Source organism: Plecotus auritus, assembly GCF_963455305.1.
Source record: "Plecotus auritus genome assembly, chromosome: 6".
NCBI classification, from domain to species: domain Eukaryota; kingdom Metazoa; phylum Chordata; class Mammalia; order Chiroptera; family Vespertilionidae; genus Plecotus; species Plecotus auritus.
The window spans coordinates 82,158,252-82,173,833 of NC_137773.1; the positions used below are offsets into that span (position 1 = coordinate 82,158,252).

Below are 15,582 nucleotides of genomic sequence, written 5' to 3' on the forward strand. Positions count from 1 at the left end.
AGTGGGCCCTGCTGCCTGCCCTGAGGTCATCTGCCTCTCACCCACCCCCTCTCCAGCTCAGCCTCATTGGGGTGGGCCCAGCTGGATCTCACCTCAGGGCCTTTGCCTGGGCATGCCCTCTGCTGGGAGTGCCCTTTCCACTGTCCTTTCTCTTTTTCTTTTAAATATATTTTATTGATTTTTTACAGCGAGGAAGGGAGGGGGATAGAGAGTTAGAAACACCAGTGAGAGGAACACTGATCAGCTGCCTCCTGCACACCTCCTACTGGGGATGTGCCCACAACCAAGGTACATGCCCTTGACCGGAATCAAACCTGGGACCTTTCAGTCCGCAGGCCGACGCTCTATCCACTGAGCCAAACTGGTTAGGGCCCACTGTCCTTTTTCTTTTCTGCTTCTCAGGAGATTGTCCCCACCCCTTCATGGGGGAGCCCCATCCCCCATTGTATCCTGCTGCTCAGCACCCTGATCTCTTCCACTACAGACATCCCCTAATCCAGGAGTTAGCAATGATATCTCCCAATATGTGAGGCCAACACCCAACATACAGTACATGGTCAACAGTCTTGAGTACCTGCTAGGTGCCAGACCCATGCAGTGGGAACAAGAACACATGGTTTCCATGTTCTAAAACTACGAGTTCAGGCCCTGGCCGGGTGGCTCAGTTGGTTGGAGCATTGTTCCATACACCAAGAGGTTGTGGGCCTGGCCAGGGTGGCACAGTCTGGACTGGGCTTCTACAGACACCTCCAGGCCTCAGGGTCACCTCTTCAGAGACCCCACAACCTTCCTGTTCCCAGAGTCTCCATACTGCCACCTGTCTTCACACCTTGTTCACTCCCTTGTTTGTTTCCAGCCTGGCAGGGACTGTATCGTTGTGTCAACACACCGAACCCAAAGGTCCACCTGGATTGCCCTATTGCTGCTGTAACAAATCACCACCACTTACTTGGTGGCATAAAAAACCACAAGTCTTTCTCTTCCAGTTATGGAGGTCAGAAGTTCAACATGGTTTTTGCAGAGCTAAAATCAAGGTATCAGCAGAGATGCATTCCTTCCCATAGGCTCCAGGGAAGAATCTGTTTCCAACCTTTTATAGCTTCTAGAACTTGCCCACATTCCTTGGCTCTTGGCCCCTTCCTCCATCTTCACAGCCAGCAACGGCAGGCCATGTCCTTCTTATGTAGCATCTCTCTGGAACACAGAGGGAAAGGTGTTCACTTTTTTTTTTTTTTTTTTTTTGTCTCAACTTTTAAGGATCCTGTGATGACACTGGGCTCACTGGGAAATCCAGGATTATCTCCCCATCCGAAGGTCCTTAAAATGCAAAGTGTCTCTGCCATCGAAGGTGACATAGTTACACGGTCCAGGGATTAGGATCAGATGTCTCTGGTTGAGTTGGGCTTTCTCTTACTTATAGTACTGTGGATTTGTTCCCACCCCCCTCTTCCCCATGGTTCAGTCCAACTCCCAAGTCTCAATTTAAATGTCCTGTTCCTCTGAAAAGTCTTTCTTGGTCTCTCCCAGGCTGGGTCAGGTATGGCCTTGGGGTGTTCATCACAACTCTGATCACAATCGTTACTGCTAATTTACCTGTTGGGTCAGGGCAGAGAGAAGCCTGGAATGGTAAGCAGGGGCTATGGGGAGTCATGGTGGGTGTTTGAGCTGGGAGTAGCAGGTAAGGCTGAGGCTGGGTCAGGGTAGAGAAGAAACTACAAATGGAAAAGACTTAAAAGGGAAGGCAGAGGCTCCCCAGAGAAGGCCAGTGACTTGCTTGAGGTCACCCAGCACATGGCCTCCTGCTCGCCAGGCTAGGGAGCAGGAGGCCACTGGCAGCTGGCCTCTGTTTGGAATCCACACCAGGCTGACAATGACCTTTTGATTTGCACAGCCCAGGCCAGGGTGTCTGAGATCAGGTCTCGGCCAAGGTCGCACTGTCCAGCCCCCACACATCCTTGGTGAGAACACAGAGTTTTATCCCTGCTCCATTCCCCAACCAAGGGAGAATCTCCTCAGACTGTTAGAGGCCAAGGCCAAGTCAAGACAGCTGGGCATCTTCCCTCAGGGCCTCTGGGCAGTAACATAGCCCTTGGCCACTGGCTAGAGCAGTGGTCGGCAAACTCATTAGTCAACAGAGCCAAATATCAACAGTACAATGATGAAATTTCTTTTGAGAGCCAAAAACCGACTTCTGTGCACGGGCCACGAAGTTTCAATCGCACTGTACGTGTGCGCCCGCATGTGGTATTTTGTGGAAGAGCCACACTCAAGGGGCCAAAGAGCCACATGTGGCTCGCGAGCCGCAGTTTGCCGACCACTGGGCTAGCCGCTAGAGGATATGGGTCAGGCTGGCAGCTAAGGTGGAGGAAGAGGTCTGGACTTGGCACCTGATGGCAGAAATTCTTGAGCGTGCAGAACAGGTGCTGTGCTATGTGGCCACAGGGACCCTCAATTTCCACACCTGAAGAGTAGGCAGATGCAGAGATGAGGGATGATGAAGCAGGTGTGGCCCTGAGAGATATCCAGTTGTTCTCCATTTTAAAATTTTTCCTGAAAGCATTTACCACTCTTTGAAGTTATATATCAATTTATTTGTCTATGTGTTTTATTGTCTATGGCCCCTACAAACCATGAGCTCAGTGACGACAAGATTGGGTCTGCCTTGGTCACCCTGGTAGCCCAGCACCCTACAACAGTCCCTGCCACCAGGAGGTGGTCATTCATTATTTCTTAGAAGCACAAACACAGAGGAGCTGCACAGAACCCATGAGCACTTTGAGGGTGCCCTGAACAATTTGGGAGGCCCCCATGGTAGAAGGGATCAGTTCCAAAACAGGAAGAGTATCTGGCTGCACCAAGGCCCCTGTGGACTCACTTCCCAGGTCCACACTGATGTTGTCATCATAAACTGCAAGACACCCAAGATTCCAGGGCACAGAACCTGAGCAGAGAGGAGGGAATTCCCTAAGACAGTAAGTTATTGTGGGTGTGGTTCTGGCACACCTTCTGCAGAGGTCTGGGAGGGGGGTGCACAGTCTCCCAGGGTGTGAGGGGCAAAGAATAGGTACACAGTAGGCACTTTGGAAGTCTGATGCTGTGATTATTGCAGTCAGTGATGTTGGGACCATTCGTGTCCCTGGTCTCTCCCTGCAGCCCCAGCTCCTCCCCTCCCCAAAACACTTGCTCACACCCAGCTGTGCCCACTGGCTAGAGCAGCCAGGTAGCTAGGTGGGTGGCCTGGGGTGTGAGCAGCCAGTCTGGGGCTGAGGTTCCCCAGTGTGGGTATGAGGCCCAATAGGGATGGGAGGATCGCATATGAGCCATACAAGTGACCACATGCAATCCACGAGGTGGTACATACTCCCCATGAGTAACCAGTTAGCTCAGCCACAGCCCTTCAGCTGAAGAACCCCTAACTCATGGTGACGCCTCCAACTCACACCACGATCACAATTTGGCCCCCTTGCCTTCGCTACAGCCATACTAAGGCTCCCAGGTCGGGGCCACCACCCACCAGCCGCCACCCCGGTGGCCAGGCCCAGCCCCTGCACACATCGCGCACGACTCTGCCTCGTGCCCCGCCATTCACGCGCCCCGCCCCGGCCCGGCCCGGCCCCGCCCGCGGGACCTTTATAGGGAGCGCCGGCCCGAAGCACTGGGAAGTCGGTGCCGCCGCCCTCCCTGCTGCCCGCCTGCGCGTCCCAGTCCGACGCGGGGGCCGCTGCCGCCGCTGCCGTCTCTGTGTTCGCCATGCGTCCCAGGGCGCCCGGGCCACTGTGGCCACTGCCCTGGGGGGCCCTGGCTTGGGCCGTGGGCTTCGTGGGCTCCGTGGGCTCGGGGAACCCCTCGCCCGGTGAGTGGGGTGGCCGGAAGAGGCGGGTGGGGTGGACCACCCACGTGGGCCTGCCCGGAATGCGGACGGGGGAATGTTGGGGGTCGAAGCAGCAGTGGCAGCTGGGAGGTGGAGGGCGATGACCAGAGGCGGCTGCAGATTGAATCCGGGAGGGCTTGGGGCTCCCCCTCCCCCAGCCCCAAAGGGCCTGAAAGAGGGTAATCAGGAGGTCAGCAGAACAGATGTGACTCTCTCACAATTATGGTCAATAGTAGTCGCAAGGACTGACATTTATTGAGCGCTTAGTGTCTATCTCTTACCTCCCTGAATCCATATAACAGTCCAGTGGTGTGGGAATTCATCATGACTGTTTTCCAGATGGGGGAAACTGAGGTTTGGGATCACACAGCTTGTAAGTGGCAGAACCAGAATTGGAACCCGTACTATCTGGGTCCTGACACCTCAGAGAGGCAGGGCTTGGTGGCCGGACCCAGGACCTCCAGCAGGGGCTTCAGATTTTCCCTGGGTCTGGCTTAGACAGACAGGTCATTAGAGTGTCCTACCTGCCACTCATTGGGAGACGCCAGACAAGTAACATCCCCACTCTTGGTCTCAGTTTCCCTTTTTATGAGTACCAGGTGCTGACTTCCCAGAGTTGGTCCCTGGGAGGCACTTAGTACAGCACCTGGGAACCAATGAACTCTCTGGGATGGGGGCCATGGCTATTCCTACCCCCATTTAAGGGTGAAGAAACTGAGGCCATCTACCCCGCCCCCCCAGCAGCTCTACCCAGCCCTGCACGGAGGGAAGGGAGGGAGAGTGGAGCCCCCTCCCCGAAGGCCATGTCCCCGGGGAGACAGTGAGCTCATGCAAAGGGAATGTTCCCAACTTGGAGTGAGTAAGAGGCAGTCCAGGCGATGGGGGGGGGGGGGGGGTGCAGTGCTGCAAGGAGAAGGGGGTTCTGCATGCCCTCGGGTGCTGTTTAGACAAAGGGCAGAGGCAGTAGAGGCAGCTCCAGAGCCTACTGACCCAGACACATCCAGCTCTGGGTGTTTGATTGGGCAAGATGCCAGGCCTGGGTGGGAAGAGGGTGCGTGGATAGAGGAGAGCTTTCAGGATGGTTGGGGGTTGGCTAGGGGTTGGTGGTGGAGCAGTTGGGGGATGAGGCTCAGAGAGGAGGATCCCAAAAGGATCTGGAGCTCCCCCTTCCCAGGTTGGGAGTAGATCACCCTCGTAGTAATTACTGAGTACCAACTATATGCATCCCCAGGGCTGGGAGCTGGGTGGAAGGTCCAGGCTTGGGTGTCAGGAATGGTACAGGAGGGCACCTCTGGTCCCATAGGAACTGCCCTCCTGGTCCACAGGTGGTGTCTGCTGGCTCCAGCAGGGCAAAGAGGCCACCTGCAGCCTGGTGCTGAAGACCGATGTGAGCCAGGCTGAGTGTTGTGCCTCTGGCAACATTGACACCGCCTGGTCCAACTTCACCCACCCAGGGAACAAGATCAGCCTCCTGGGCTTCTTGGGCCTTGTCCACTGCCTCCCCTGCAAAGGTGAGACCCCGGGCATCAGCCACAATCCAGGGTCACTATAGTCGAAGGTGGACCTGCTGGAAGTGAGCTTCCTGTCTCAGGGGCATGCAGGAGGAAGTTGAGGCTGCTGAGAGGAGCAGTTGTGGAGGGGATCCCGGCCTCAGCTTCCCTCAGTTGAGGATTCAGGAAGAAGCTCTGAGGACTCCCCAGCTTGGTTTCCATCCTGGAGGCCTTTACTTATCCCAAGCCCTCTGCCAGGATGGCCTTTCCCACCTGCACCCCACCTGGTGGAAGTATACTCAACTCACAACTAACTCCTGGGAAAGTAGATTTTCCTGACTGGCCATTCTGGTTTGTGACCCCATACCCAGTGTCCCAACTATCCTTATCTGCCCTTAACCACACGGATTCCAGGGAACTGTGGTGGTCCCCAGTTGCACGTTTAGTAATCATGTGCCTTCGGACCATGTTCTGAGAAATGCTTCCTCCTCCATCAGACAAGGAGTTCTTCAAGGGCTCTCCCACACCCCTGTGGTCAGGGCTAAACCTGCAGGGACCCAGAAGGGACATGACTTGAAGGAGGTGGGCATTAGAGACAGGTTGCTGGGGGATGATTAGGAGTTTGTCAGCTGTAGAAAGTAAGGGGGAGAGCATCAGCAGAGACCATAGCCTGGGGTGAGGTCCTGGTGGGTGGGGTCAGGGCAGGGGAGCAGGGAGGAGGCTGGAGCTGAGGGCTGCAGACCTGGAGAAGGCCAAGCTGAGGAGCCTGGCTGAGCTCAGAGATGTGATTAATCCCAGATCAGCCTGGCTGGGTGGTCCTAAAGTCAACACCATGTACCCTGGCTCACTCTAGAACCCCCTTTGGCTTCTGGGAGGAGGACAGACTTCAAAAAAATGCCTGGCCTGGACATGAGATGGTCCAGGACCCCACCCCCCATTCTGGCCTTGGGGACAGGAACTCAGCCCCCACTTCTCCCTCACAGGCAGAAGCCACACAGGCAGAACATTTCCAGATGTGTATGTGGGCGGTTGGCGCCCAGGTGCAGCCCACATGCCCTGGCATGGGTAACCAATGTGGGGGCACAATCCATTCTCTTAGTAGCATCCACTTAATTTATGCTCATCCTGTAAGGTGGGTTCCCCCATCAGCCCCACTCTATACACAGGGAAACTGAGGCTAGAATGTAAACTTTGCTCAGAGTCTGCCCTCTAGACCCACCAGCAACAGAACTGAGTTGGGAGGGTGGGGATGTCCATCCAGGATCTGGCCTGGAGTTATGCTGAGGTGCTCCTGGCTTTTCTCCACTCACAGCAGTGAAGGGCCTCAGTTTTCCAAGCAGCATGACCTCGTACAGTGGGTGGGAGGCTGCAGTGAGCCTGGGAGAGCGCGAGAGGCAGGAGCAGCCATTAGTGGGGTCTGATTTGCATTTCCGAAGGACCAGGGCCTGAGTAGGGGCAGGTACCCAAGAGGCAGACTTCCCCTGGTCAGACCTGTTTCCCTACCTGAGAAATGGGGCTGCGAGGGGTGGGTAACTCCCAGTTCAGAGGGCTCTGGCTGTGGGAGGCCCGCTCCCCAGGAAATGAGCCTCATGCCAGGCGCCAACGCCCCGCCCTGCCTGTCCCCTCCTCTGGGGAGGTTCTGGCAGGCATGGGGAAAGGACACTGTCTGGATGGGGTGGAGCCCCCCACCCTACCCCCGGACTGACGCAGCAGGGCCTCCCGCCAGCCTGCCCAGAAACGCGAGTCCAGTCAGGGAACAGACGTCAGTAGAGCGGGCTGGACCCCAAGATTGGGGCAGAGACGCCCTTCCCGCCCACACTGAGCCCCGCCTCCAGACACAGCCCCCAGCCCCAGGCGTCCACCAGGACAGTGGCTGAATCTCTCCCACAACAGACCCCCACCCAGACCCCGAACCAGTATCCTCGCCGTGCGCCCCGACTTCTGACAGCCCCCCCACTCCGGCCCGGCCTCTAGTCCTCAGAAAAGGGGGCGAGGCGCCGTGGACTCAGAAGACCTCTGGCCACGGCTACGAGCCCCAGCCCACGGGCGCATGTCCTGTGTCCACAGATTCGTGCGAGGGCGTGGAGTGCGGCCCCGGCAAGGCTTGCCGCATGCTGGGGGGCCGCCCGCGCTGCGAGTGCACCCCGGACTGTGAAGAGCTCCCGGCGCGCCTACAGGTCTGCGGCTCCGACGGCGCCACCTACCGTGACGAGTGTGAGCTGCGCGCAGCGCGCTGCCGCGGCCACCCAGACCTGCGTGTCATGTACAGGGGCCGCTGCCGCAGTACGTTGGGGTGGGGCCTGCTGGGGGGTGGAGCCACCGGACAGGCGCCTCAGTACCCGGGGCGCAGTGCGGGAGGGCGGGGCCTCCAGTGCATAGTGCCTAGCAGTGTAGGTATAGGTCTTGAGGGTTGGGGCAGGGCTTATGGTGGGCGGGGCCTAGGTGGCGAGGACGTGGGCGGAGTCTAATAAAGGGAGTCTTTATGCTGCTAAGAGAGTATCAGTGGATTGGGTCTTTTGTGGGATCGAGAATAAGCAAGAGTAGGGTGGAAGTTTGGAAAAGGGGTTCTGGGGCTCACATGGGGTGAGAAGTATGGGTGCTTGACTCAGGGGCTTGAGGGTGCAATAAGAGGGGACGGAGCTTGAGGGTGGACTTGGGCTGTGGGATGGGTCTCGTTGAAGGGGTGTGGCTTCTGCCACAACCAAGGAGGTGGGGCCTGAGGGTGCCCTCATTGTTGTGAGCGGGGTTCGTCATCCAGGTGGCGCCCCTGACCCACCCTGACGCCCTATCCACAGAGTCCTGCGCACACGTGGTGTGCCAGCGGCCACAGTCGTGCGTGGTGGACCAGACAGGTAGTGCCCACTGCGTTATGTGTCGCGCTGCGCCCTGCCCCGCGCCCTCCAGCCCTGGCCAGGAGCTCTGCGGCAACAACAACATCACCTACATGTCTTCGTGCCACCTCCGCCAGGCCACCTGCTTCCTGGGCCGTTCCATTGGCGTGCGACACCCGGGCAGCTGCGCAGGTGCGGGGCGGAGCGGGGAGCAGTGGTGGGCTGTAGGCCCCAGCCCCTCTTCGTACCCCCATTTCTCTGTTCGTCCCTCCCACTCAGCAGGCACCCCTGAGCCAGCAGATGTTGAGTCGGAGGAAGAGGAAGAGAACTTTGTGTGACTTAACAGGGTGGCCTGGGCCTGGCGTTCAAGGCCTCCCCCATTTTATTTATTGCCAGAGCAAAGCCTAATTTATGTCCCATGGACACTCCCCAGAGCCAGGACTGGACCACTTGCGGGAGCCCTGGACCCTTCCCCCCAACCATATCTTGGAAGAATTGGGGGGAGGAGGCCTGGGAGAAGTGCTGGTAGGTGACCCCTCCACCCCAAACACCCTACTACTGTTCAAGAGGACCCTGCTTCTGTTCCCTTGGGAATAACTATTAATTATCACTGCCACTGAGAGGGCTGGGAGTTCTTTGCCAGCAATTAATGAAAAGGCACCCTAGCCTTCTAGAACAGGAACCAAGGGATGAGGAGGGGTCCACAACCTGGGTGCATATACATGAACCTCAGAACATGCTCAGAACCCCGGACAGGCCAAGGAAGCAGTCTGTCCCCTACCACCCCAAGTATTCAGGGCTTTCCTTCCCCACTGCCTCCACATACCCAGTAGATCCTGTAAAGGCCCCTGAGAAAAGCCCAGCTTATCCCCTGATGGGGGAGGCACTGTCTGTGCCTCCTGACACAAGTCTCAGCTCAGCATTAGCTCAGAACAGGGCCCAATCCACTTCTGGTGAGATCTCCTGGGGCCCAGGAACCCCTACTCACCCGGTGGGATATAGACACCAAGGCCCACTGCACACCTGGCCTCCTGGAGCTACGTGTCTGAACAGCACCCCTAGTGCCTGCTGACCCATCCACAGGTGAGGTCCAGACACAGGACCCCCTGGTATCATGAGGCCCACTCTTGGGTCTCTAGGCCCAGTTCCTAGGTGAGCCCTCTTTGCCCGCCAGCTAGGCTCAGGGTTCTCAACCCCAGCCAATGCTAGCCGAGGGCCAATTCCCTGCATTCCTGGGCTGTCACTCAATGCCACCTCCTTGTGCCTTTGTGTAGACCAGAGGATCAGACCAGATATGGGAATTCAGCTCCTCAAGTTTGGGGCAAGGAGCTCAGGGGGCAGTTTGCCCACCCTTTCCCAGCCCCCAGGAAGTGCCTTACCTATGTCACCCAGAAAAGTGTCCTTGAGTAGGTGAGTTTGCCCAAGCCACCCAATAAGGCAATTTTCCCCACCCTGGGGTCCTGTCTCACCAAAGAAATAAAGATTGTAAAAAGCCACCTTGAGGTCAATTCCTGGTCTGCTCCTCTCTCTCTGAGCCTCTGTGCTGCCCACTTTGGTAGAGGGTTACTAGTCTGGAGCCTGGGTTACTATTAGGGTAGTAAGTGGGGGCTCTAGAAGCATCTAGAAGAGCATGAGCCTATGTCCTTGGGGCAGCCACTGTCCATCTTGGCCTCAGTGTCTATCTCTGGGCAGTGGGCAGCACCCAGAGAGAAGGCTGAGACAGGTAGAGTGGTGGTGGGAGTGGGTGGAAGAGAAAGGAGGCCAAGCAAGTGGCTCAGGGAGGAAGTGGCTCATCTGGACCCTCAACCACCTTGAGGCCAAGAAGAAACTCAAGGGATGTGGGTAGACCATCATGTTTAGTTGTCAGTTAACATTTTATTCGGTTATTTTGGCCCTTTTTGTTTGGAATTTATGCGCCCCCACCCCCAAGCTCCCTGGAAGGTTCTGTGGAACCCCTGCACCAGCCACAGAATCTTCCAGGCCAGAATTGTTTGCATTGGTTGTCATCTCATTTGTATACACAGTGCTGCTGTGGTTCAGGAAGCTCCTGTAGGGGCCCCAGTGGTCCTGGGTGAGGAGCTGAGTTGGGGGCTGTGGGGTCGCTGCTGAACCACACCCCAGATCCAAGTCACGAAAGCAGACACCTGTGTGTATACATCTGGGGTCTTGGGGTCGCCACACCAGAAGCCAGAGAAGGAAACGAGGCCATGGGCCAGGTTCCTGCACACCAGGGGCCCCCCGGAGTCCGCCTGGGATGAAAGGAAAGGTGAGGTCAGGGGTTCTTCTCTCAGCCTCACTTTGCCTGAAGGAGCTTCTACATGTAATGCCCACCAGGACCCTTTCCTGCCCTCAAAATCCTTCCATGACCCCCTAGTGCTCTTACAGCAAAGACTAAACCCTCACCTCAGCCTTCAAGACCCTGAAGTTCTACATCTCTACCCACATCTCTCTCCCTCACTCATCTGGTTCCAGCCACACCAGCCTTCCTGGCTGTTCCTGGAGTAAGCCAAACTTATCAGCCACTAAGCTTTTGCGTGTCTTTGAGACCTGTTACTGCCCCCTACTGGACACTGCTTGTATAAACACAGAAGTCTGCAGCTGTTTGTGCAGTACAGACCTGAACAGCTGTGCATGGCAGCCCTGTGACTGTCTCTCTGCCTGTCATGCCTTCTCTCAGATCTTAAGGCTCCTTCACGTCTCAGCTCAAAGGTGCTCTCCTCAGAGAAGCCTTCCTGAATATGCACCCTAAAACTCCTGCTTCCTCCCTTCCCCTCCCCTCCTGGTCCTAGCACCCTAATTGCATTCTGGAATTAGCTCTGCTCCTATGAGGTGACAGTTCTATAGATGGAGAATATGGAGTGAGGTCCAGAGAAGTGAGGCGACTTTTCCAAGGCCTGGAAAGTGGCACAGTCTGGACTTGGGCCCAGGCAGTTGGGCTCCAGAACCTGTGTTCTGAACCATTGAACTCTCTTGCCTAAAACAAAAGATCCTCCAGGCTGAGTTTCTTCCTCTGCACCAGGGCCAGGGTATTAGGAGCAGGAGCTCCTTCCTGGAGATCTGTTACTGCCTGTACTGGATACAGTTTATAAATACACAAATCTGTAGCTCTTTGTGCACTGCACAGCCATACATGGTCTGGTCTAGGGTAAGCTGGACTTGGTTCCCAAGGCTCTGCCCAGCTCTGACCTTTTCTGTGGGCCTTGGTTTCCCCATGTGGTAAGTGGGAGGGATGGACAATGAATATCTTACCGAGCAGAAGCCTCGCCACCGTCGGTCCCCACTGTGGGTGCAAACCATGGCAGGGCTGAGCTGGCCCCTCCAGGAGCTATTGCAGACGTCCAGGCCCAGCACGCGGACCTCAGCCTCCATCAGCCCGGGTGGCAATTCCTCAAAGTTGGACACAGAGCCCCAGCCGGCCACACGGCATCTCGTCCCGGCCCTGGGCGGCCTGGTGCCCCTTTGTGGCAGCCTCAGCAGCCCCACTGCAGGACCCAGGATGGCAGAGCTGTTCAGCTATGGGGAGAACACTGAGTTTTGGACCACCCAAACCATCACCACTGCTTCTGCCTCAGTTTACCCATCTGTGACACCTGGTCTCTTGGCCTTATGGAGAGAAAGCAATGGCTGTCAGAAGGCCCACTGCTTTTGCCACCACATGCTCCCTGTCCATCAGCATTAACCCGCTTAACCCAAATGGTCTTTCTAAACAGCATTTCCTTCCCTGCTCTAAGCCGTCCATTGCTCCTCATTGCCCTTGGAATACAACTCTTGCCCCCCATTAAGTTCTCCCCTCTAGCAAGAATGAATTTACTGCCATGTCCTGGGCCCACCCCCACACTTTTGCTCATACTGTACCCCCCACCAGGAGCACCTTTCCTATCCAATTCAGGTCTCAGCTTAGACACCACCTTCTCCACGAAGCTTTCCAAGACTCCCAGGGTAGGGCAGGTGCCTCCTCTGGGCAGCCATGTGCCCCTGTCAAGGCCAGTTTACCCAACTGCCACCTGGTTAGACTGAAGGCTTTAAGGGGGTCAGCCCCATGGCTTGTTCCTGGCTGTGTCCCTGCTGACTGGCACATAGTTGGCACTCAATCAACAGTTTTTGAATGAATGACTCGGGCCCCTAATTTTGGTACACACCCCCTGACCTTGGGCACATCCCTGACCACGCCCAACCTCAGTTTCCCCATCTGCACAATGGGATGGGTGAGTCAGAGCAGTGGTTTCCAAGCTTTGGGGTCTCACAGGTGAGTAAAATCCAGGCTTTGGCTGCTGACATCCACTGCCCCCTTTTTATTTGCCAAGAGAGCCCCACACCCCAGACCTTCCTGTTCCCAGGGACCCATTCAGTCATATTGAGTATCTCTCCCTTTTAACTTTTCAACACATTTGGAGGGCAAGTTAGGGACATTCTCCCTTTGAAACAGAGGCCCTGGGGGTTCCTAGAGTTGGATTTGGGGTGCCTGGGTGGGAACTGCAGGGGGGTGGTTTGAAAGGGCACGCCTCATGGGGAAACAGAGGGAAATTCACATTTATGGCTGAAGCCACTTCCTGGCCAGAAAACCCCAAGAAGGGCCCAAGTAGCAGGGAATTGAGGTCTTTTATGGCCCTCGTGCCTCATTTGTTCCCCCTACCAGCCTGAACATTGAGCACCTGCTGTGTGCCATAAATGGTCATAAACGAGGTAAAAATTCCTGTCCTCAGGTCCAGAGGAGCCAGTGAACAATGGCGAAGTAACAAATGTGCAGGTGCTGCTAGCAGGTGACAGCTGTGCTGGACATAAGAAAGGTGGAGCGGGGAGAAGGGACAGCAGGACAGGGGCAGGTTGCAGGATGAGGGGGTCGTCCAAGAAGGTCTCCTGGGAAGGGGACATTTGAGCAAAGACTTAACCTGACTCAGGTGTTTCAGGATCCTTCAGCTATTTTAAAACAGGTTCAGTCATCATGGGAGTAGCTGGGACAGGTCAGACTTACATCCAGTGTTCCTCCCCACGAAGCTCACCTGCAGCAGGCAGATGTCATTGGCGTGGGTTGTGGGCTGGTAGTCAGGGTGCCTGATGACAGCTGAGATGCTGAACACCTGCTGGGTGGGCTCTGAGGTGCGAATGTTGTGAGCCCCCAGCACCACCAGGACTGTTCGTGGGTCTCTGCAGCGGGGAGGGGTATAGTGAGTGAGACTGGGGTAAGGCTGCCGATCACAGGCTTTGGTAGCCCCATTGGCAAAACTGGTGGACAGCAATCCATTTAACCTTGATAATAATTATGTTTGTTTCATTCCTACCTCAATTACAGTATTAACGCTAATCATTGAAATACTAATTCTAATAACTAAGCTATATTTAGGATGGATTGAATATGTTTATATTTATTATAATTTCCACCTCAATTATAACATTATCTCTGAAGGGGTTCAGAACATGCCTCCCAAGATGTGCCCCTTTGGCATTTGGATTTTTTTTAAAAATTGATTTCAGAGAGAGGAAGAGAGAGGGAGAGAAACATCAATGATGAGAGAGAATCATTGATTGACTGCCTCCTGCACGCCCCCTACTGGATATCAAGCCTGCAACCCAGACATGTGCCAGGACTGGGGATCCAACCGTGACCTCCTGGTTCATAGGTCAAAGCTCAACCATTGAGCCACACTGGCCAGGCTGGCATGTGGATTATTTTGAGCTAAAGGCCATCCAGACCCTCTGGGCTCACAAGAAACTTCTGCCTCTTGCTTAACCACCTACATGAATCTAAATTGGGGGCCTGGCCCATAATGAGACTTACCACCAAAGAACATTTTATGACCTATCTAGAGGGCAGGACAAGCTTCTAATTACTGAAGATATTGAGGATGACCCTTCTTCCCTCTGATGTCTCAGGCACCTGACCTCATCCTAGCTCAGGTGACATGTATACCTCATCTGTCCTTTCTGTTCCTGAACCTCTCATGGATGTGGGGTCTCTGACTCCCTCTGTATGTGGGTCATCCACATGTATGTATATATTAAATTTGGTTATTTTTTCTTGTTAATCTGTCTCATGTAGATTTAATTATTAGACCATTGGAAGAATCTGGAGGAAATTTTCTTTTTTCAATAATTTCAATGTTAATGTTATTATTATAAACCAAGCACAGCGATGATAACATCTACTTATTGTCATGGAGGTTCCTTGACAAGGTGGGGGTAGCCCCACCATTTCCCCTTTGTTGTCCCATAAAGCTGGCCCCAGAGATGCCTCCTCCTTCAAGAGACCCCCAGGGAAGCGGGTGGGATCTGGCCATCCCAACCTGCCCCCACCTCGAATGTAGCATTGCCCACACCAGGAACACCCCTCACCACTCCCACCCCTGAAATATAGCCAGAGTATCCTGGGGTCCCAAGTGGCAGGAGGCAGGAGGAGGGCCCCCAGGTGGGCTCACCTGTCGCTGAGGCAGTGGGCAGCTGTGACCACCCAGCGGGTGCGGAGCAGGAAGCCACCGCAGTGATGCTGGCCCTTGAACTTCACCGATGCCATGTAGGGACGGGAGTGCGGGGTCACCTCTCGGCCCCCAATGATCCTAGCCCCCCAGGAGCCTGCAGATGGGATGAGGGGTATGTTGGGAGGGGCAGAAGATGGGTTAATGGGAACAGCTTAGGCACTGGATGGGATGGGGGTCTAGTTGAGGGAGAAAGAGTCAGAGATAGACAGAGACGGAGGTAGAAAGAGAGACGCAGAAGGACACAGAGTGAGTGACGAGGAGCCCAGAGAAGGCCCTTGAATGTGCCAGGGTGAGGACTGGACCCCAGAAAACCTGTGCCTGCGCCTGCACCTGTCAAGATCCCAGCTGGGCTTCCCACCCCACTCCCCGGTGAGGCCCTAGAGGGAGACCAGCCAGGGGTTGTGTAGCTGCACCAAGTCAGGGCCCGTGTGTGGGGTACCTCAGCATTTCCTGGGATGGGTCTGGGAGGGGGCCTTGGGGTACCTGGGGAGTTCCTGGTGGGGCTTCTATATGGGGACTCCTGGGGATCCTCACCTGGAAGCCTCATGGACAGCATCAGAGCAGTGGCGATAGTCAGCAACAGTTGGTCCCAGCCCTCCGCCCCAGGCCCCATGGCCCCAGACTTCTCAAGGCTGAAGTCTCCCTGAGAGCTTTGAGGACCAAGGCACCTACCCTCACCCAACGGCCTGGAAAGGGGGAACTCAGCTGTGGTCTGTGGTTGGAGGCCCCTTCAGGCCCCACCAGCAACGCTCAGATCTGAGCTGGTGATACTGGGAAACTGATGATTTGACTGCCTTGGGGCTGTTGATCGTAATTGCACAGGAGGAAACAGCAGTGGGGGAAGAAGGGGGCTGCCTGCCCAGGCAAACCCTGGCTCCACCAGTCCCTGGGACCCTGGAGATCACTTACCCTCTCTG

General features: G+C 55.7%; 2 protein-coding genes across 2 annotated transcripts; one reads left to right on the top strand and one right to left on the bottom strand.

Moving 5' to 3' along the window:
* Window positions 1-3,640: 3,640 nt before the first annotated feature.
* Window positions 3,641-9,698, top strand: FSTL3 (follistatin like 3). Its single transcript, XM_080673490.1, has 4 exons — window positions 3,641-3,853; window positions 5,197-5,382; window positions 7,429-7,644; window positions 8,157-9,698. The coding sequence occupies exons 1-4, from the start codon at window positions 3,751-3,753 to the stop codon at window positions 8,528-8,530; spliced, it is 879 nt and encodes a 292-aa protein (XP_080529616.1). The 5' UTR covers window positions 3,641-3,750; the 3' UTR covers window positions 8,531-9,698.
* A 352-nt stretch (window positions 9,699-10,050) lies between these two features.
* On the bottom strand, window positions 10,051-15,353 carry PRSS57 (serine protease 57). The gene is made up of 5 exons (XM_080673255.1): window positions 15,200-15,353; window positions 14,606-14,759; window positions 13,193-13,337; window positions 11,442-11,705; window positions 10,051-10,441 (listed from the first exon to the last, which is right to left on the bottom strand). The coding sequence occupies exons 1-5, from the start codon at window positions 15,276-15,278 to the stop codon at window positions 10,229-10,231; spliced, it is 855 nt and encodes a 284-aa protein (XP_080529381.1). The 5' UTR covers window positions 15,279-15,353; the 3' UTR covers window positions 10,051-10,228.
* Window positions 15,354-15,582: the final 229 nt, after the last annotated feature.

Bases quoted from the DNA above. Each gene is read 5' to 3' on its own strand.
- FSTL3 (XM_080673490.1), top strand. From the start codon at position 3,751: ATGCGTCCCAGGGCGCCCGGGCCACTGTGGCCACTGCCCTGGGGGGCC. The intron at 3,854-5,196 runs GTGAGTGGGGTG...CCTGGTCCACAG, and splicing joins CTCGGGGAACCCCTCGCCCG to GTGGTGTCTGCTGGCTCCAG. The intron at 5,383-7,428 runs GTGAGACCCCGG...CTGTGTCCACAG, and splicing joins CCACTGCCTCCCCTGCAAAG to ATTCGTGCGAGGGCGTGGAG.
- PRSS57 (XM_080673255.1), bottom strand. From the start codon at position 15,278: ATGGGGCCTGGGGCGGAGGGCTGGGACCAACTGTTGCTGACTATCGCC. The intron at 14,760-15,199 runs GTGAGGATCCCC...TCCCATCTGCAG, and splicing joins GCTGTCCATGAGGCTTCCAG to GCTCCTGGGGGGCTAGGATC. The intron at 13,338-14,605 runs GTGAGCCCACCT...TCCCCGCTGCAG, and splicing joins GCCCACTGCCTCAGCGACAG to AGACCCACGAACAGTCCTGG.